Below are 22,122 nucleotides of genomic sequence, written 5' to 3'. Positions count from 1 at the left end.
TACATACAAAGAATTTTATCTTCACTGTCTTTTCCTTGTTGGCACATAAATAGCTCATTGTCCTTAAGTTTACCAGTTGTACTATTTTTTTATGTTTTATTTGTAATTTGGTGCATGTGCTTTTGTTTTCTATATCTGCTTTTAGCTTAGGTGGCTAATGTATGAATAAGGAGGTTATCTGTGAAGTAACCTACTTTAAAACCTTCTCCAAAACATCAAACCAAGACGTTTCCTCCCCCCCCCCCCAGCATCTTGGGATAAAATTTTTATGTTCTAGCCTTTCATATTTCTTCAGCCGCAGACATTCACATCTGGAAAGAACACAGAGTACAGTCTCAGCCAAGTGCTGATTTCAGCAGTGCAATGATCCTGTAAATTCTGGAAGTCAAGAGTTGGAGGGGTCATCCTGGGTTTTCAAAAAGGCTAGTGGCATCTACAAGACAACACATAATGTGTTTTCCTGTCGTTACAAAGGAATTCAATATCAATTTATCTCTTGATAGTTTTTCTTTTCCCTAAAGTTTCCATTGTTTTGAATATCATGCCTGCTTGAAACTCAGCTGAGGAAAAATGAAGATTTAGGATGAGGGGAGATGAAAACCGCTTGTGTTCTTTGTGGCTTTGGAGAGGGCAGAGAATAGGACAATCAGAGAAGTGGTGCTAATTGGAAATGTAGTGACGATTTGCAATGGGAAATAAAGAGCAAATAATTACGTTTCACCAAAATGTCTTTCACCAAAGCAAACCATTTACCACATACATCTTTTTAGATGATTCTACCATATAATTTGCCTTTGTGTCATGAGGATTTGCAAAGGAAGCCATGATAAGTGTTCATTGACCTGAAGACTTCTTATTTAGATTCCTGGCCTTCGTTTCTTTACCAAATAGCGGGTGTATATGTAACTTTCTATCTTAAATGTTTATAACACTATTAGTAAAAGGGCCACTCTTTATGAAAATCAGCACTGTATTTGAACCTTTGCTATCTTCAGCAATAACGTAAGATTTTCAATCTCAGAATTACCAATTCTTAAAAACAAAAGCATTGCTTCTGTCTGTCTTACTACATGCAGCCATTTGTGTAGTTTTTTCCTGTCCGCATCAGCATGAATCATGGTTTGGGAAGGACTAGCTCAGTATGATTTTGGCGTAAAAATGTGCTGGCATGCTGCCTGCTATACAGAGCAGAAAGCTTGTAATTTCAATTACATGGCATTTCAAGTAGAACGGACCTTAAATGTTGGACATAGGGATTAAAAATAGCTGTCAATATTGCAACAAAGCTCTGAGGAGGATTATTATTTTTAGATTACATGAAAAAGGTTGACTCGTTTGCAACATGTGCCTGAAAAAAGCTCATGGAGCAAAAAGATTGAACAGTTGGTGAACTCTAGGAGGAAAATGAATGACGTGAATTATCCTGCATGCAGAGTATTTCATTAGTTGCTTGGAAAGTTATCAGTCTTCTTATATCCTCCTCAGGCAGGATTAATGAGAGAGACAGATTCACAGGAACACGGAAATGTTTAACCATGTTCTGAAGTCTGTGACAAATATTTCCATTTCATCTTGAGTAGATGAAGATTGTTCAACTGCTTTTTGTCCATTCTTTTTTTGACATTGAATCATTTCATAAAGTTGAAACTGAAACTGGAAAAATAAAAAGTTCAGCCAAATTAATTTGTATGTAATTTTGACAGGAGCTGATTACTAAATAGCAATCTCCAGATTTTACTGGCGTCAGTATCACTGAAATACATTTCATCTTGGCTCCTTTTTTAGTTGTTTTCCTGAATTGTTATTTTCAGCCTGACATTGGTCATTGCAAGCTTCACATTAGCCTTGTCTGAGAAATGAAAAGCATGCTTATGCACCTCTGAAATGTCATCGGGAGAGAAGTTCTAAGGATAAAATCATCCCCAGAAAGTGCAGAATGTGTTATTTGTTCTCGTATAAGAATTATAAAAAGCACTACGCTGCAAAAACTTTGGAATATCTGTCCCCAAATGGTGCTGTTTTCACATTCTAGAACTCAGTATCTATGCAATGACTTGTGATACTTGATTTGGAACCCTGTGTGCAACACCTAACAGATGGCTGTTGCTAATAGTTTTGATAGTCCTGCCCCCAAAGGATTAGTGCTGAATCTAGTTCCGTGTGTCTAGTCAGCCATCTCAATTGTCCCAGCTGGCATTGCTAACCTTATGTTAGCAGTCTAGGCATGTGAATCTCATTCCTGCAGCAATAAACCATAGTTTATTGTTTCAGTGTGAGCTGTAGCAAGCAGACTAGCTCCTCCATAATCTCACAGGATTCTACTGTGTTAATGCCAGTCTGTGCACCATCAATGGTTTGCATTAGCTTTTATGTACAGTAGTTAAATTACATAAAATATAACTACAGGAAAAATGAAGAAACAGAGCTTAGGCCCTTCCACGAATTTTCTGCAGCCTCTTGCTTTAGAACACCTCTGTTTCCAGAAAGCAGGTTAAGCCTTCAAGATTAACAATCACTCAGAAAAGATGAGTGCAACGTCACTATTTAAAAGAGTGACTAGCCCAGTGATCAGGTTTTTCTTTAGGATATAGTAACTGTTAAAAGAACCTAGTTGACTATTTTGAACTAGAAGTTGCTTTCTGGTGTAGAAGTACTGAGTGACAAAACCCCAGTTCTAGAAAACCAGATGAAGCCAATGGGGCATAGATTAGTGGGAACACAACTTTGTAAGCCAGAACAACTCCATCAGATTCCCCAACTTGGCAGATCCAAGTTTATGTTATGGTCCTGGGGGAATAAGGACTAGTCAACTCAGCTATAGCTAGCATTTGTTACAATAAAGATCCATTAAAATAAAAGGAAATGTATTGATTGAGGAACAACCTACTTTAGTGAATAAAACCAGTATCATTCAATTTGCTTTTGGGTATACTAAAACTGAAATCTCTTGTGCTGTTTAATTGAGCATACCTTTGAAGAAAACTCATCAGTCATGCAAATTTTGGCCCTGAGATTTGTCATAGTTTTAATGTGTTTCAGTTTTGTATATTTCCTAAATGGGAGAGCAAAAAATCACTTGTGTCTGGTCAGATGCAGTGCTGAAACTAGACACAAGTGATGGTTGATCTTGTTTCTGAATACGCTGATATTCAGGCATGTTTCCTTTTTCCTACACTCTTACAGTATTTTCCAAAAATGTAAAGAACCAGATAAGTAATGATTGAATTTGGGTCTTTTCTTTCTGTTAATGTTCATGCCAGGAAGAATTTATCTGTAGTAACTTGAGTAAAGACAAAAATAAATATAATGTAAGTGAAAAAATAATGAAGACATGGGGGGAAACTTTTAAACTGACATGTGGCTGACCTCAGCTGCTGGCAGATACATCTTAGATATATTGCTTGAGAACAGTTTTCCACTGCTGCGATATCTGGGGCCTTGCCTCAGTTCAATCTTAGGTAAGAGTAGCCGAAATCCAGTTCCAAAAGTAATATGGACAAGAACGCTTTAATAATTTCCTTTGTCTGAAAATTGTCATGATTCAGCCAGTCACAGTTTTATTGTGTATAGCCAAAGGTCATTGCAATGAAATAAAAATGCCAGTAATATCAAGGTCACAATTAAAAAAGAACTGCCAATGTGTACTTGATCTTAATATTAACTGTGTTTGACTAAGTCATTGCCTGAGATACAAAAACCACCTTAAAGCTGTAGGGCCATGCTGCTCTAGTTCAAATATTAAGAAAGAAAGTGCCCTAGATTTATATATTGGAATTTTATTAACATTTTAAAACAAAATAAAAACACCACAGCAAACAGAATTTCTAGGTAAGTAGTATAAAATCTCACCACCACATCTTGGGGTATTTTGTTGATATGGTGCCGCATGTAGGTTGGTCTATATGTTGCTTCACTAACTAAAGCAAATAATAGCAATAATATCCAAGAGAATTATAAACAAGTGAGAAAGGACTCTTTGAAAACACAATATAAACAAGGTCAGAAATGCCCAGGGCCCGAGCAGCTTGGCAGACTCCTCAGATGATGATGATGATAATACTGTATTTTTTGCTCTATAAGACTCACCTTTTCCCTCCTAAAAAGTAAGGGGAAATGTGTGTGCGTCTTATGGAGCGAATGCTATCCCAGAAGCCAGAACAGCAAGAGGGATCGCTGCTTTCGCTGCGCAGTGATCCCTCTTGTTGTTCTGGCTTCTGAGATTCAGAATATTTGTTTTCTTACTTTCCTCCTCCAAAAACTAGGTGCGTCTTATAGAGCGAAAAATACAGTAATTTATTATTTATACCTTGCCCATCTGGGCGGCTTCCAACAGGAGATTAAAAATACATTAAAACATCAGTCATTAAAAAACTTCCCTAAACAGGGCTGCCTTCAGATGTCTTCTAAACATCAGATAGTTATTTATTCCTTTGACATCTGATGGGAGGGCGTTCCACAGGACAGGAGCCACTACCGAGAAGGCCCTCTGCCTGTTCCCTGTAACTTTGCTTCTCGCAGTGAGGGAACCACCAGAAGGCCCTCAGCCAGTGCTTGCTTAGACCTGCTGCCCATCCATTTCCAAGTTCGCAGGCTTATCTGGCAGCAGGAGCCAGAGCTGCAAAGCTTCCCAACATATTAAACTTCCCACGCATTTCCAGAATACCTGATGTAGCATCTCAGTATAATTAAAGCATACTTTGTGGGAAAGATTTCCAAAATTCCAAGGTGTATGGCAAGTACAAGACATCGTGGAAGAAGGTGACCCTCAGGCTGCCTTCCAGCTATACAATTCTGTGATTCTGAGTTTGCCTGTACACCCAGCTACGTTTTGTTTCTCTTGGTTCATCTGCCAATTGTTGGTTTTGGTGTCAGAGTCTCTGGAAAGCAGCAGGGCTGTATTGATCAATTAGAGCTATGTGGGGCTATGGCCTTTAATTCAAGAAAATAAATGTGATGATCTTTGCACTAAGAAAAACCATGCATAATATGAGAATAAGTGCCATTTTGACTCTGCCCTGTATACTTGCCTTGTCAGGGAAGAATGCAATAACCACAACTGGCTACCCAAACAGAACTCATAAGTGTTTCTGTTCAATGTGCATTTATGGCAGCATGATCAAGAGTCATGCTTGAAGCTTATATGGCAGCTGGGAAGTCTGTTGACATATTTGTTGTCTCCCCTACTGGGGAGGATTTGTGGATTAAGGGCACTAGGTAAAGCTCAGGTAGGAAGACCGTAGGGTTAATGCTTACATAGACATTATGGCTAGTAGCCATTGATGGTCTTGTCCGCCATTAAAGGTTTTGTTTTTTCAAACATCAAAACTTTATTGCGAAAGCAGACAAATAACTGCTACCGTTTTCCTGTAGCTGTGTGCTGTGCTAAATGTCATCAGTCATGCCCAAGCATTCGGAAAACTAATGACAAGCTTGAATAATCTTATCAGCTATGGTATTACAGGCCATATTTATGAGGTAGGAAGCAGAAACATGTGTTTGTTTCACAGAGTACACATATATACATATATGCATAAGGCAGTAACATAGAGCTATCACGTGTGTCTTAAGTGTATGACATATTCGTTGAAATCTTTCAAGAACTAGTATCTCTTCATTGATTGATTCCCCAAGAAGTTTGTTTGACATGTTACTGTCTCTGGAATTTCACCATTTGCAGACGGGACAATATTTCAGAGGAAGGAAACCTAAATGTCTACCATCAGTACTGAATAGTTTCTTCAAGTCATTTAGTGTATTATTTATTCATTGGCTTCAACGTTATTATCAGCAGAGGCTGGAGAACCTCAGTCTGACCGCCAGATGTCACTGTGGAGTCAGTTTTTAAGTGGTCTGGCACCTACTAATGATTGTGCTCTGCCTAGTTTACCTGATCTGTGGAGGAAACTGCTATAATGCAGGGAAGGAAAGTTAAAGAAGCCTTTTATGCTCACAACCAGTGTTTCTAGCTGCACTGACAACTCAGAGGGTGAGCAGATAGGCTTAGAAGCTAGAAGGAGTGACAGAACTTCACAAAGTCCTAGGCTGCTGCATAGCTTTCTAAACCAGTCTTTAGAGAGACTGCTGTCATTTGCAAGAAGCAGATCCATGCAGTGGCGTAGCAAGGTCAGGTGGTACCCGGAGTGGAAAATTTCTTGTCAACCCCGCTCCCCCATTGAAATCTAGTTGGACTCCCAAGCGACTGCGATCTAATCACAGTATAAAAAGGCTGCCTGTGATCTACCCATTGTCATTGCCAGGAGTTGTTGGACCAAAGTTGTTGAGTTGTTTTTATGGGAGGGTTGGCCAAAGTTGTTGAGGTTTTTTGAGGATTCCAGGGTTTGGGTCCAGAGTTGAGGAAGCTTTTGCGGGTCGCACCCACCTTGCTTCGCCCCTGAATCCATGAGTGACTTGTGTATCTGTTGCGTTTCTGATGTAATGCAGACGTGCATCAGTAGCAGATGCACTTACGATTTCCATATCTCACTGCTGGGATTGTGTGTGAGTCCCACCTTGGATATTGCACAGCAGGTGTGAAAAGCAGACACACATGCCACTTGTGCATCTGCTTCTTACCTCTCTGCCCAAAGCCAGTTCCTAACCTTCAGGGGTTTGAGGGAAGCTGCAGCCGCTACCTTCGCTCACACTTTTAGGTTTGAGATGTCACTTGGCTATTTGTTCTAGTTGGGCAAGCGCTGAGAGGGTGCCACAAGGAACAGAATCTGGAAAGTTCTTTGGAACAGGACTCTGCAGTGTCCCATCTTAAAAGAGGGGTGATAGACATTTGCTCACTGTTTGGGCAGAGTGTAGCCTTTGCAGGAAGGGGCCCTTTCATTCATGATGGGAAGCAGTAAGAAGGAACACTAGGGCAACTAAATGTTCTCTGGTCCCCATGGGGACACAGCTTCCAGAGGAGAGTAGCAACAAAGAATTAGGCTGTACCTGTGAGATGCCTGCCTGGTCAGGATATTGCCATACAGCAGAATGGATCCAGGGGTGGCTGGTAGGGTGAAGATGCCACTGCTGCTGCCTCCTCATGAACCACTACTGCTAGGCCAATGAGTGCAGTGCTGCCAGGATAATGCCACTGCCCCCCTTGTGAGCCGCTGCTGCTAGCAAAACACTTGAAAAGGATAATGTACTCCTTGGTTGTAGGTTTGGATGCTGACACACAAAATTATCGGACAGAAACCATTGTCTTACTAGTTTCCTGTACCAAGCCAATTGGTTGGGAGTAAAGATGGCACCGCTTTCAGACATGTAGATGGACCCAGATATGTGCCCCACTTCCTCTTAGGGAACACTTTCCCTCACCAGATGTCAGTTGACCTAGTTAAGCATCTGAAATTGTAATGACAACATGTGTTTGCAGATACAAGAGTCTAACAAAGTATGTGAAACACACAGGGTTGTACATGTGTGGGTATGTTTTTAGCTTTTCTGTTTACATGATTTCATGATTAGAGGACTGAATGCTAAATGTGGGGACAAAAATAGAGCTTTTCAAAATTAAACCTATTCTGCTGTAGGAATAATAATAATAATAATAATAATAATAATAATAATAATAATAATATTTTTATACCCTGCCCATCTGGCTGGGTTTCCCAAGCCACTCTGGGCGGCTTCCAACAAAATATTAAAATACAGTGGTACCTCGCGTTACATATGCTTCAGGTTACATATGCTTCACGTTACAGACTCCACTAACCCAGAAATAGTGCTTCAGGTTAAGAACTTTGCTTCAGGATAAGAACAGAAATCGTGCTCCGGCGGCGTGGCAGCAGCAGGAGGCCCCATTAGCTAAAGTGCTGCTTCAGGTTAAGAACGGTTTCAGGTTAAGTACGGACCTCCGGAACGAATTAAGTACTTAACCAGAGGTACCACTGTACAATAGTCTGTCAAGCAATAAAAGCTTCCCTAAACAGGGCTGCCTTCAGATGTCTTCTAAAACTCTGGTAGTTGTTTTTATCTTTGACCTCTGGTGGGAGGGCGTTCCACAGGGCGGGTGCCACTACCGAGAAGGCCCTCTGTCTGGTTCCCTGTAACTTAGCTTCTCGCAGTGAGGGAACCGCCAGAAGGCCCTCGGCACTGGACCTCAAAGTCTGTTGGAACACTCTCATTCCAAATTCTGCATTAGTAAGGAAATACACCAGATATAATCTCCAGCCGCTTTTATAAAGTTGATTGATGTGATATTTAAATGCAGCCAGATTTTCTTTCCTGTGCTAACGTGGAGCTTCACAGTTTAAATGTTTTTGCATAAACACAGCAGCTTATGTGTTTATGGCTAAACAAAAGGCTTTGGGGTTCTGGTAGAAAAAAAAATGTGGTTTATGTATAGGCATACAATTTCATGGTATCGTGTTCATTTGTTATGAACACATTTCTTAGAAACTCAGAAAATATATTAACAGATCTGTGAACCAAGGTTCAAATTCTACTTGGCCATGTGACCATAGGGGCTGGTCAGACACTTTTCAGCCAGAACTACCATATAAGATTGTTTTGAGAATAAAATGGATGGGACACCATGTACACTTCCTCAAGATCTTTGAAGAGAGTGAAAGATATGAATGTAATAAATAAAATAAATTGTGCTCTAATGGATAGCTAATTTCTACTTTAATTAACCTACATGCTTGTTGTTTTAACGGTATTCCACATCTGGTCATATGTTTTTTTTTAGCTTCTCTGAATGTAAAAAGAAACTACCAAGTTTACTTCATGGTTTCTCATGAAACAACTTCTAAAAGTTAGCGTCCAAAAAAATATAAGTAATTCTGAGCACTGCAGTGTTCAATAACCAAATGACAGCACAAATGCTTTCGTTGCCAACAGTCCTCCCAAAGTACAGTAAGGGCATCACGACTAGTTCCTTCTGAAAGGAATATTTTATTTTTATATTTTGTTGCAATGATACAACAGCACTAGAAATGCTGTTTTGTCCCCAGAGGTGATGAATTATATAGATATTGAGGCCAAGTTGATGTTGACTTAAACTAAATGCACTCTCACTGAAGTCAGTGGGATCACAGAGAGTATAAACCATTTCAAATTTCGGCCCAGTATGCTGCCATATTTTGTGCCAGTCTCTATAGAGGTAAGCAGTACCAGACTGTCTCAATTATGTAATGAAAAGAACGTGCCGTTTTGATGTTTGGTAACTACCTTTTTTAATAAGTATACAAAAACATTTTAGCATTCTCCCTGGTTTTTTTTTTATCATGCCAGAATCAACCAGTTTGGGATGTAGACATTATGAGTTCCAGCAGTGGAGACTCCCAAAGCCAGAAGCTATTGAAAGATTCATTGGCTGCAAAAGAACTTCAAACCATGGAAAAACACCTTGCTGGTAGGTATAGTGGCATAAAACCCTAGCATTTGCTTGGGGAAGAAATTTCAGGACAGATTTTAATGGATTGAACAAAAAGGTGTTAACAGGGGTGGTTTTTCTTCTCCCAGTCTTTGTTACTGTGGTACTTTGAGTCAACAATACTCATTTTAAGACAGACATCGAGGCTTGCCTGTAGATCATAATCAAAATATATCTGGACAGCTTCCTTACACATTTGTTTCCATAGCTCAGTAACATTCAGTGTTAGTGAATTATTGTTATTACTGCTAAAACAGCACTGTATAAATCTTCCCAAATGGCTCCAGAAAACTCAAAGTATGAAGGAAATATTATCCTCTGAAGCCATCGCATTGTACCTGCAATCTGAAGGATAATCCTTAGGTGCCTGGTCTTGCAGTAATTACTGCAAGTGTGGTGTAGTGGTTCATCTAGCTCAGTTTTGAATGGCAGCTGCTCTTCAGGGTTTCATGCAGGAGTCCTTGTCAGCCCTCCCTGGAGATGCTGAGGATTGAACCTGGGACATTCTGTTTGCAAAGCTCTTGCCAACAAAGAGCTTTGGGGGCTTTTTGCATGGGGCGAAAACACGCGTTGAAATAATCTGTTAATAGCATGATGTCTGGTACTGGGGGGGCTCCCAAGTGTGGGGCAGGAGGCACACCTCCATGCAGGAGAAGTCTCAGGTTGCAGGCGCGCAATCCAGCAGGGGAGGATATATAAGTTGGCAGAGGGGTGGGGACCCACTATTACTTCAAGTGCTCCACAGGGCACAGATCTGGGGGATAGCTGCCTAGTAGCTAGAAGCATCCAAGGTTTATTGGGTTATTTGAACACGTCTTTGTTGGCCCGTTCAATTTCATTGCTCAGCATCACTTCACCCCAGTGTTCACCATATAAGGATGAGGTTTAATTAGTGATGCTGCTCCCCTATGTCTGTGTCACCTACCACTACCATTTACCCCCTGCTCATAGCTGTCAACTTTCAGATTTGAAAATAAGGGATCAGCAGCCTCGAAAATAAGGCATCAGCAGCCTCACCTGTCCCAGGGACAGTCTATGGGATATCTAACAATCCAGGATAGCAGCGGGAAGCAGTGGGAAACGGTGCTGAAATAAGGGAATTTCCCACCAAAAAAGGGAAGGTTGACAGCTATGCTCCTGCTTCTGCCCATCAAGATATTCAGGGTGGAAAGTTTTGCTGTTTAGACATTACCTTAGTAACCAGTAGTGGCCAGTGGAGGTGCTGTTGCTGTTGCTGCTGCTGCTGCTCTCCTGGCTTTCAAACACAGCATGCTACAGGCCCACATTGTATGGGGAGGCATGGGGAGCTCTGAGCTGTGCAGTGTGGTGGAGCCAATTTGCCGCTCTTGCCATCATATCTGTGCAATGCCAAGCTCCCCGCACCTTTCCCCTCCCAGTAAGCGTCAGAATCATGTTATCTATGGAACCTGGGAGAACAGTGGCATCCCACCAACTGCTACCGCTAGAAATCAAGTCCAGAAAGGTAGATAGGTAAATAAGTAGATATCCTTCAGATCACCATGTGCTAGGCTCTGGTTGATTGTGAGGCATCCATCAACTTCCCAGACTATTACCTGCACAGACCTTTCATAGTCCCATTTAATATTCTATGTCTGCATCTATTTCAATTTATGTGCCACGAATGAGAACTTTCTTAAATAAATTAATATGCCAAATACATCAAAATATTTGGTGGCACTTTATTCTCTTTTGAAATATTTCCTTTCTTCCGTTGGGAAAAGCTGATGTTCAAAATCAACATATATATTCTATGCTAAATAAATGAAAACCATTTTGTAGTGGAAATCTTTAAATTAGCTGTGGAGAAATGATTGAAATGCTTTGCTTATCAGCAGAACCAATCAGTTTTTTAGATAGCATCTTGGGCCAAAAGTTATGATGTTCATTGAACTCTCATTGAAACATAAACAGCATATATCAGTTTTCCAACATACCTTCTTATTCACCGTAGATAAGTCAATGAACCCAGTCATTTGCAAAAACACAGGTTAATTTAATTGTGAGAGAGCTCATTCCACATTTGGTTTAAGTTATGGCATTCGCATTGTCATCTATTGACCCAGACAATTTAAACAGGTAGTCTCCAAATTGTGAAGTGAAGTGATATGTATTGTTATTATTATTTTTAAAAGAAAAAGCTTAATGCATGCAAAATCATTTTTTAAAATAATAATTGATGGCATCATTTTCTCCACTCAATTATGTTAATAGTATAGCAGCAATAGCAATACCTGTTCCTACCTTTTTATTAAATTAAACAAAGCTGTCCATTAAACCACTGATTGCCATAGCCGCAGCCTTGGATTCAAACAGAAATCCATCATTGTGCTCTGACCCTCCCTCCAGCTTGCTGTCTTTACCAGCCTGCAACCTTTTTTTCTCCAGGTCACATCACATCCAACTCTACACCAAACTCTGGCTTTAGTTCTTCTAAGTATCTCAGAGCTGGAGGAGGGGTCTCACCCATTTTCAGTCCGGCTTTCCTTTGTTCTCGTGAAGGCCTATCTCCCAGGTGATCTCCTGAACACAGGAAGCTAAATCCAGGGATTAGGGGTCTAGCATCCAGTTTAACTCCCCAAGCCTTGATTAAATTCTAACACCTACTGGACCTAGGACGCGGGTGGCGCTGTGAGTAAAACCTCAGCGCCTAGGACTTGCCGATCGCATGGTCGGCGGTTCGAATCCCCACGGCGGGGTGCGCTCCCGTTGCTCGGTCCCAGCGCCTGCCAACCTAGCAGTTCGAAAGCACCCCCGGGTGCAAGTAGATAAATAGGGACCGCTTACTAGCAGGAAGGTAAACGGCATTTCCGTGTGCTGCTCTGGTGCCGGTTCGCCGGAGCAGCTTCGTCACACTGGCCACGTGACCCGGAAGTGTCTGCGGACAGCGCTGGCTCCCGGCCTCTAGAGTGAGATGAGCGCACAACCCTAGAGTCTGTCAAGACTGGCCCGTACGGGCAGGGGTACCTTTACCTTTTTTACTGGACCTAGGAATTTAGAGAAGTCTGGCACTCACCACATCATGACAAAAAAGAGATTCTTTAGGGATATGCTGATGTCTGTGAAATTTCAAGATGGTAATTTTTATGAATTCTCTCCTGCGTAGTGATACTGCAACCCATCATGTGGGTTGTGGCAGAATGTACTGCAGTAGAGTCCTATTCCAGACCAGATTGCTTAGATTACCATCAGAATATTACTATTGCTATTATTATTATTATTATTATTATTATTATTATTATTATTATTATTATTATTTTAGTTATATCCAACTTTTTCCCTGGCAGAATATGACATCTGCTTGTAGAGGTTTCTCTATCAGAAATGATTGTGAGGAATGAGTCCAAGAAAGTGGCTTGCCAGAAACTGCTTAGTAATTCCCTTGCTGATATGAATCCAAGTTCCCTAGTATTAGAGAAAGAAATAAACTATATCCTTAAGTTCGAATAAACATGATGATCAATAAGATACAGGGATTTCAGTTCTTGTTATATTGCGTTACTTTTGTGCCTGTGCAGACATCGCAAAGGACCTTGCGCTGTGGGAAGAAGGAAGACTATTGCGGATTACCAGTAGCCAACAAACTAATTTAGTTGCACTAGATCACCAAGGAAATTTTAAAGTTCCACCAAGCCAGGATTCAGGACCTCAAGTGCCAAGTCTGACTGGGAAAGATATTCAGCTCCAGCTTCAAAGAAACAAATCACCACCATTATCCAGCAACAATAGACTGCAGGTCTCAAGTGTCACAAACAGTAGGCCTCAGTCTACCAGTACACAGACCAACAGGTCTTCTGTGCTCCCAGCTCCAACAAACAGACCTGCAGCCCCAAATGCTTTGTTGCAAAAACCTCTTTCCCCTAGCAACCACGGAAACAAGGAAGGAGTCGTTAGTATGCAGAGAAGCCGGTCTTTAATATCAAAGAACCAACTTGGGAGGACCATCACCACTCCCTCAGGGCTCCTGGAAACAAGCGGAGACACTCTAGGAAACGTCACTCAAAGAAGCAGTTTGTCCGAAGTAAGTTATATATTTGAAAGCAAAAATTGTCAGTAAATCAGAATCCTGTATATATCCAGGTAAGTCATACTTAGAGCTGACCTATTGAAATCAGTTGACTATTCGTATATTGCCCATATATTATCATATAATGTTTGAGAATAGATCCAACACCTACTTGTTCATAGTGGTGTTCAAATTGCTTTAATTATGTATCTAGTCTGTGTGTACACACATGTGCATAAGCGTGCATGTATTTATTTCTCTATCTCTTGCCAGCGGTTTCTATTGAAGGAAGGCAAATTTTGCAGATTTCTTTCTTTAGCCCTCTTACTCCCTGAAAATCTGCTCCAGTGGGTTGGGGTATTTTTTTGAAGTAACTGTGGGACGTGGCACTAGGAGCTGGAGTGTGTGTGGAAAGGGAAGATAGCAAAATCTGCTTCTATAGGCTTCAGGTTAGCCACTGTGGGAACAAGATGCTGAATTCAATGGACCACTGTCCTAGTTGAGCAGACTCTTTTCATGTTATGACAAGAGTTAATGGCAAATGTTGCATGTTCAGAGTGGTGTTAACACTCCTAAAAGAAAAAGTTGAGATTTATATTTCATATTTGGAAAGCAAATTGCGAGGAGGATTCACATACCTCCTTTTTGCTCACAAGTAGAATTCCACAGAGAATTTTGTTTTGTGAGATCCAGTGTGTCTGTGGATCTCAGGTACCATCTGTGGATCTCAGGTACCATTTGTGTTGTAAGGAAATAAACCTGTCCCTTCCCATCCATTGTATGAGACTGGGATATTGTGCTATGGCACCAATAACCCACAAAAGATTGAATATGGCTGGGACGCATTTTATTTAATTGCTTCAGGTAGGTGTGAAGCTTCAGTAAAGGAGTTTTATCCTCAGCAGTCCATCAATCTGTCATAATTTGCTTAGTAATTCAATGTCAGATCCGTGGTTTTATTAAAATGTGCAATGTTTGAAGAATGAATGCTAGAACATTTTCTGTCCCATTTCTAGTAAGTGATATTCTTTAAAGCTCTTCCTATCCTTACAGAGAGACCATGTTATAAGCAGGCATTTTTTTCTAAACAGGCAAAGAGCGATGCTTAAAGAATTTGGCAATGGTTAACATGTCATCTGTGAAGTTCTTTTTGTAAAAAGTGCAAAATTTTAGTTTCGGAGTTCTGTCTGAAAGAATTATAAGTTGCTTGATGATCTTAGTTCTTGTACACATGCCTGCATTTCTGTTGGCAGGGAATATGCTGTAGCAAATGTGCAGGTGTGTTGTATTACTAGCTCATTTCAAAATCAAACCAAGCAATGTAACGTAGATAAATGTTTTTATTATTGCTACAGAATGAATAAATCAAGTTTTTAAATCCTTTCCTACATGCACTTATATGCACATTTAGTCTTTTAGATCTCCAGACCTTTCTACAAGTGGAGTCCCAATTGAGACAAATAGGTTTGAGGATCAGATTCTCAGTGTTTCCCTCAGCCTTTTATGAAGTGTGACAACTGAATGCTGAATCTCTTTGGGACAGTATTTCTTGGAGTCTGCGATAGCTCTTATCTTGATGTTTGGGAGGGACAGGGAGACTGTCAGACTGTATGGCCCTTCCCAACAAGATGCTTTATAAACAGCTTTTCTACAGTGGGTTAAAGGTAAAGGGACCCCTGACCATTAGGTCCAGTCGTGACCGACTCTGGGGTTGCGGCGCTCATCTTGCTTTACTGGCTCAGGACTTCCTGTGCTGGTTATTTGTGCAAGAAAAAGTAAATGCACAACTACAAAAGAAACTGCTATGTGACAAATGTCATGTGGAGCTGGACCCTTTGCCTTTTCAAATGCAGATCACACTGACCCTCTGTCTTGTGGCTTCTCCAAAGAAGAACCTTGTGAGTCTCAAAACATCACTACCCTTTTTTATTGACCAAATATTTATTCAGCACAATAAACTTTCTTATGTACTGGGTTTCACTTGTTGGCTAATTCCCAGCACAGCAACAGCAGCCCAAACAACATACTTCCAAACAAAAGTGTCCAGGAAGCCATTCTCCTATGAATCCTGTGTTAAAATTACATCAATGCCTCTCTGTGTGAAATCATGTCCTCCCTGATCTGCAAGCAATTTAAAAATAGGGGGTTATTTTGCTGCAAGAAGTCTGGATTTTATTACAGCTTACATCTGTTCATTGTATATCAAGATTCATTTATTTGCTACTTTTCTACACAGAGACAATTCTTCTATTTGTCAGTTTCGCTAGAATTGTCACACGATTAAAGAAATCATAGATTAATCAACTGAGTTTGGGATTGGTTAAATTTGCATGTGCATAAAATCATCGGTTTCTGGCTATTTGTTAACTTCGCTGACTTCAATAGAACCTCTTCCCAAGAAAATCCACAGAATTGCAACTTTCCAGCTTCCTTGGAAGAAGTAGCATGATGTCTAGGCCTTGGTTTGGGGACTGAAGCCATCAGCTTTTTTCCTTGTGAAGTTGACTCTTCCAAGGAGCCTAAAACTCACAGTGCTTACAGCACACTCAGCTCTGAGCCTCTATTCTAGCACATAACTCCTGGGATTGACAAGTACAACACAGAAAGGGCAGAAAGAGACCCCTTCTAAAATTATACCCAATTAATCAGGAGGACTTTTTGAATTTTCTTGAAGGACTTTAATTTTTTTTATCTGTTTGTGTATAATTGAAAGAAACATTGCAGCCCTAATTCTTATACCTGCTCCATCCGTTATTTTTGTTACAGGATGAATTCTTACAACTTCAACTTGCTCACCAGCCTTGGATTTTACCAAGCGATAACGAAAGCGAAGGAGTGGAGGCAGATCTAGATAAACGTAAGAGGTTGCTCCTTGTTTGATATAAATTGTTGGCAGCTTGGAGTAGGCACCATATTTTCACAAAATATGTCCTCTGCAAATTACTTTTTATTTCTGACAGGTTTAGTTTTTATTTGCCTACAGGAGTGAAGAACGGTGGATTTTATTGATGGGAGCTCAGCTATATTACTGTAGGGCTGAAAGTTCGTGTAGGTTATCCTCCCTGCTTACCATACTACAAACCTTAACATGTTAAGTCATCTCTTATCAGTGTGCGCTACATGCAGAGACCTGGGATAAAAAAAGTTGTGCCAAGCCAAAATCTCTGTTGAATGAGTGTTGTGGTAGTGTCTGCTAGTTTCCCTCCATGTGCTGAGGCTACAACAAATTATATATGGTGGCAAGTAAACATAAATAATCTTGCTGGAAATGTGAATTGCTCTGACAGTTGCTTTTTAAAAAAATCACAGTAGTTTGTAATCTGCCAGGGTGAAAATGTGTGTCATTTCCTAAACTATTTTAGATTTTATGGCTACACTGTAGCAGGCTGTTTAACCAGGTGCTTGTGAGTAGCACCTTGTGAGTAGAACTGAAACCATTTAAACAAGACATATTGAAGTAAGAAAAATCAGACTTGTGGAGAAATTGAGAGGGAGGAAAACATTTTGAGCTGTTACTTGTTTACATCAATATGACAACCACAATATATATATTTTTAATCGTAACTTGTAAATTTAGAACATCAAGCTCTAAATAATATTTACCTTATTTCTGATGGTGAGTTATTTTGCCCTTCATGTACATGTTGCCCAAGAGGCCAAGTCAGACCCAAAATCTGATGCTCACAAAGTGCTATTTGAGTCCATACACAATGAAGTTACCTGGAAATGAGTTTCCATTGTTACTTTTCTGAGATGTGCAATGGATTACTACATTAGATAGAGTCCTATTCGACTCACAGAACTATCCATAGAACATTTACATGTGTGATCTGTTAGGACTTGCATGTTCACATCATTTCAGAATGTCATGCTGTACATTTCAGACATTAAGTTAGGTCAAACTACTTCCTGATGGAGAAAGTTTTCCTCTGAAATCAAAGGAACCTTTCAATCCAGCCTACAGTTAGAATAATCTCTATATTAGAATACATGCCACAGATGTACATTTTCTTTCCAGGGTTGATTTCACACCATTTGGATCATCACTAGGTAGTTAGCTGCTGAGAGTGGATGGAGCAACCCAGTCAGATAGACGGGGTACAAAATGTGGGAGCCAATGTGGTGTAGTGGTTAAGAGCGGTAGCCTCGTAATCTGGTGAACCGGGTTCGCTTCCACGCTCCTCCACTTGCAGCTGCTGGGTGACCTTGGGCCGGTCACACTTCTTTGAAGTCTCTCAGCCTCACTCACCTCACAGAGTGTTTGTTGTGGGGGAGGAAGGGAAAGGAGAATGTTAGCCGCTTTGAGACTCTTTAGGGTAGTGATAAAGCGATCTATCAAATCCAAAATCTTCTTCTCTTCTTTGTTTGTTTGCCGATCTATCTATCTCTATCTATCTATCTATCTATCTATCTATCTATCTATTTATCAACCATCAGTTTACCCAGCAGGACTTCCCTTTTTTCTCTTCTCTGTAGCCTAGCACAATCCCCAAAATTCAGAGCAGATATGTGGAGTGTGCAGGGCTGCAGGGGGAGTGGAAACCAATTCCATAAATCAGTTTATTTCATCAATAATTGTAGCTTGATTGTAGAAACCTCTAAGTGGTTTACAAAAAGATAAGATAATAAAATCACAAAAACTACAACCTTACTTTAGAACATTGAAAAGTTAAAGTACCAGAACAGATTAAAATTACTTCATAACCACATTACTGGCAGGCAGACACTGTCAACCACCACCTGAGAAGAATGAATTCCTAGAGTTTTGTGAAGCTAACACCCATCCCGAGATATCACCATATGATATTCCTGTAGTCACTGGACATGTCTGGAAGAAAAGCCACGTGAAACTGGTCTAGATTTTATTTTAGATTTAGTTTAAAATAAAGGAAAATCTCCTGAACCTTTTAATTTTCACATCTACAACTTTGCATCAGCTCATTTTGTTGCTCAGTATGTATCTAAAATTCTTATTTGTTTCATTGTGAATCCTTGGAATAAATCTACACATGTTATATTAACAGATGTTAAAGTCAAATAGAGACAATAATAAGGCAACAAATTAATTTGGGCTTTTGAGAGAGAACTAGCATTCATGTTACTAATGCAACTACCAACACCATGTTACTAAATTAGTTCAGCCCGCTGAGTTGTAACTTAAAAATCTGCTTTTTGCTTTCATGAGTAAAAACTGTTTACTTTAGCTTAAACCTGTAACATGCAAGGCAGAGAGGGGTCAAAACTCTGTAATTAAAATAATGGCTACCTTCTTGCAGATATTCTAAGGGCGCAACAGACTAGCATCTTGATTTAAACCCATATATCAACTTTCATAGTTACCTATCTTTTGCTGCATGAAGTAGGTTGTTCTTTGTACTATTTTAACCATTGGAGGAGAACAAAAATGTTTGATCTAAGCAATATTGTACTGTATGTGACATCTGAGACTGGTAAATTGGTTAAAGGAATAAGTCTTTAAAAAATAATTATATGGGGTAATGGCAACCATCTGGTTTTGGAATGTAGTTGCTGTAGCCAATCTCACAAGCGAAGGGCAACTCCTGGAAAATGCAGGCTGCCAACAGGCTGCCAACACCCAGGTGTTGAAATGTCTGTAAAGCGGAGAGCCAGTAAAAGGCCTGGCATCATTTACAGTGCCAATTCCCAGTGCGCAGTGCAGGTAAAAGGCCCAACCATGTAAAGACCAGCCTAATTTAATTTGGGTGTTTGTGAGGAAAGTTAATGCATTAGAAATCTTCATGGACACTCTGTGCTTGATTTAGTGCCAAGAGGAATGAAACTTCATAATTTATGACTGTGAGCAGAAGAGCTGTAGAATTAATCTTCACAACAACAACAGGTGTCCTTTGACGCAGCTTTTAATAAATTACATGCAGCTAATATTTACTACATTCTTCAACTTCTTCAAGATAATAACTGCCCAGGTGTAAAGCTAATTTTGGACAGTGAAAGAAAATTACACCAGCTGCACAGGTATTTGGAAAGAGAGTATCACAGTAGTATAATGCTTTTTATAGATAGTTTTTAATCATCTGACCAGCTGAGATGAAAGAACTTCATTTATCACAGCATTATTTAATGAACGTTGTACTGGGAAATTTACTGTGCGCAATCTGATGCATATCTCGTTAGAAGTATACCCCATTAAGTTTGATGGAACTTACAACAAAAAAGAGGTGCTGGTACTGTGTATCCTTGAGTACCCCCTCAAAAAAAAGCACTGCTCCCAGGCCAGTGTGTATGGTCCAATGATAGGAAGCTTTGAATGGAACAAGTGGAACTGAAAATCCTGCTTTTTTACCAGTTTAAATAATTCAGTATTCGTTTTGTTCAGTGTTTCACAGAGAAGTCTAAAACACCATCTGCATCATTGGGAAAACAAAATAGAAAGGTTTATCAAATGAGCGTGATATGTAAACCAGAAAGCTTTTGCTCAAAAGAATTCAGAGTTTTCAGATTCAGATTCATTTATTTGTTATAATTAGCAGTGGTGTATTTTTGCATACCTAATTCTGGGATTCCTGCCAGAATGAGGACCACAGATCATATAGCATGAATCAGGCTGGCAATTCAAAATTTTATTGTTATTTTAGTATGAAATTCAGAGCTGTGGACCCTTTTGTGAACTACAAATTTAAGTCAGGAAATTTAAGTTAAACTGAATTAGTGTGGATATACCAAATTTAGGGTTGGGTTTTCTTTTACTCTATTCATTGAGGACATCATTTCTTGTCCTTGTCAGTAGACAGATACATATGGACTTCAGGTGTGTTTTGATTAAGGACCTTTGTTCATATTGAGATGTGGGTTGGCCCATTGGAATGGGCATGTGATAAAATGATGAATAGCTATGCTACATCTCCCCCTGAAAATTGACCTCTTCTCATTTCTGACACGTGCACACAAATGTCCCTTGATTCAACTCATTAAGGGCCAGTGGCTGACCTACTCATTTTGAAGCCATCAAAGTATTGTTTCACCACAAACTTATTGCAGTGAAAACAAGAACATGAATCTTGGCATGTACAAAGTATCATGTTAATTGGTCCTTAAGATTTTAATGCTTGAAATACAGCCATAAACCGCAAATTGTTTCCATCATGTAATTGTCATGATTTGTTGTGATAAACTTATGAAAACAAGTGAGGTGGAATTAGAGATGCCTTAAATACTCTGCAATTGCAATTGCTGTTGCTTCTTTGGTGTCATTGCCTGCCCTCTGCTTCCTCCTTCCTGCATTTGTCAATTGGCTGATACTACACAATGAGGGAAAATATGTGAATGAGATTGCTTAGCAATGCGACATAACAAATCAGATTGGCTATGCAGTTGTATCATTGAGGGAAGAGTGGAAGACAAAGTAAATAAATAGACATTGTTGCAAAAGTTCACAAAATTGCCTAAAAAGTATTCTGAGTTGCAATTATTTTATTTGTATTTATTTGGGGAGGGAGTGGAACTGTAAGTTTTAGCTCCGCTGTGAAATAAATGGCATTTGTGAGAGGGAGAAATCACAGCTGCAGACTTTTCAAGTACAGGGTGGTTTTCTTAGCAGGACTGTACAAACTGTCAGCATAACCTGAACGTAGAAGTTGTTAAAGGTATGTTTTCAGGTATGGGGCCATTCAACATTGGTATTGTAACTGCCAAGCTCTCCATATAAGCAGTGTAATCATTCAGTTTTGGTAACCTATGCAATAAAAAGTTAGGTGATAAGTGCTTTTCCATTTAAACAAATATAGCTAAAAGCAAATTAACTGAACTATTTTATCTAAATGTGCAGTGAAATTGTGAATGCAAACAAGACTTTCCATTTTAGAGCTATGATAGGGGGATTCCTAATTTATCCTGATTCCAACATTGAATATCCTTCATAGGGAATGCCAAGATAAACCATACTGGATATAAATGTTTAACTTGTCATTTAGACTTAAAAGGACTCTCTTACATTCAAATAAACATTCGCAATGGTATTCCGAGCATTCAGGAGAGATGACACTTTCCTGTATACTGTGAAATTTTAAATCATTTGTGAACCTCATTTATAAACTCAACAGAAAAGGAATATGCAGAGATAAGTCTAAAACATAGTGATTATTGCATCACTCATTTTTGAAGTCTTAGTCTTAATAAAAGTGATTGTGTCAGAAATACAAAGCCAAACGAGATGCCAGTTTTCAGTAAACCTGCACTGTTCATACGTTCTTTTAAAATTGTTTTGTTAACTTTGGCACTTGAAATAGCATGGCAGTCAACAAGTGAATATTGAACGACAAATTATGCCCATCTTCCTTCTATCCATCATTGGGTTTGTAGTCACTCTTTCCATAACATATAAAACCACCCTCACTGGCACATATGCCCACTCAGCCTTCAAGCCCAGGGTGGAAAACATCTTGCCCTCTTCTCCCAGGTCTTTGGCTAATTAAACAAAATATGGCCTGCTTAAGTGTGTGAGAGAAGAGTTACTGTTTTTGTATTGTATTTGTTTTTATATTGCAAACTGCCCCATGATCCTCAAATGAAAGTCAGTATAGAAATTATTATTATTATTATTATTATTATTAATAATACATAAACTCCCATCATGCCTCATGACTGGCTGTGCTGGCTAGGGCTGATGGGAGTTGAAATTCATCATCATCTGAAGAGCCACAATTGCCCTATTCCTGTTCTAATCCTTAAAACATAAACTTCTGCTTAC

General features: G+C 39.7%; 1 protein-coding gene across 2 annotated transcripts in view; it reads left to right on the top strand.

Moving 5' to 3' along the window:
- LOC310713467 (uncharacterized protein C8orf34 homolog) overlaps positions 1–22,122 on the top strand; it is an 83,484-nt gene that overhangs the window by 60,020 nt on the left and 1,342 nt on the right. The window contains exons 11-13 of one of the 2 annotated variants that reach the window (XM_083517595.1): positions 9,232–9,352; positions 12,910–13,412; positions 16,164–16,254. In XM_083517595.1, the coding sequence (XP_083373721.1) occupies positions 9,232–9,352; positions 12,910–13,412; positions 16,164–16,254 (715 nt within the window). Of the gene's footprint in view, positions 1–9,231; positions 9,353–12,909; positions 13,413–16,163; positions 16,925–22,122 lie in introns of those variants that run through there. The other variant, XM_083517594.1, reaches the window with a different exon arrangement.

The sequence above is a fragment of the Podarcis liolepis genome (genome assembly GCF_965112155.1).
Source record: "Podarcis liolepis genome assembly, chromosome: 8".
NCBI classification, from domain to species: Eukaryota; Metazoa; Chordata; class Lepidosauria; order Squamata; family Lacertidae; genus Podarcis; species Podarcis liolepis.
Note: the sequence above shows the minus strand (reverse complement) of the source record. Positions and strands in the feature narration are given on the sequence as shown.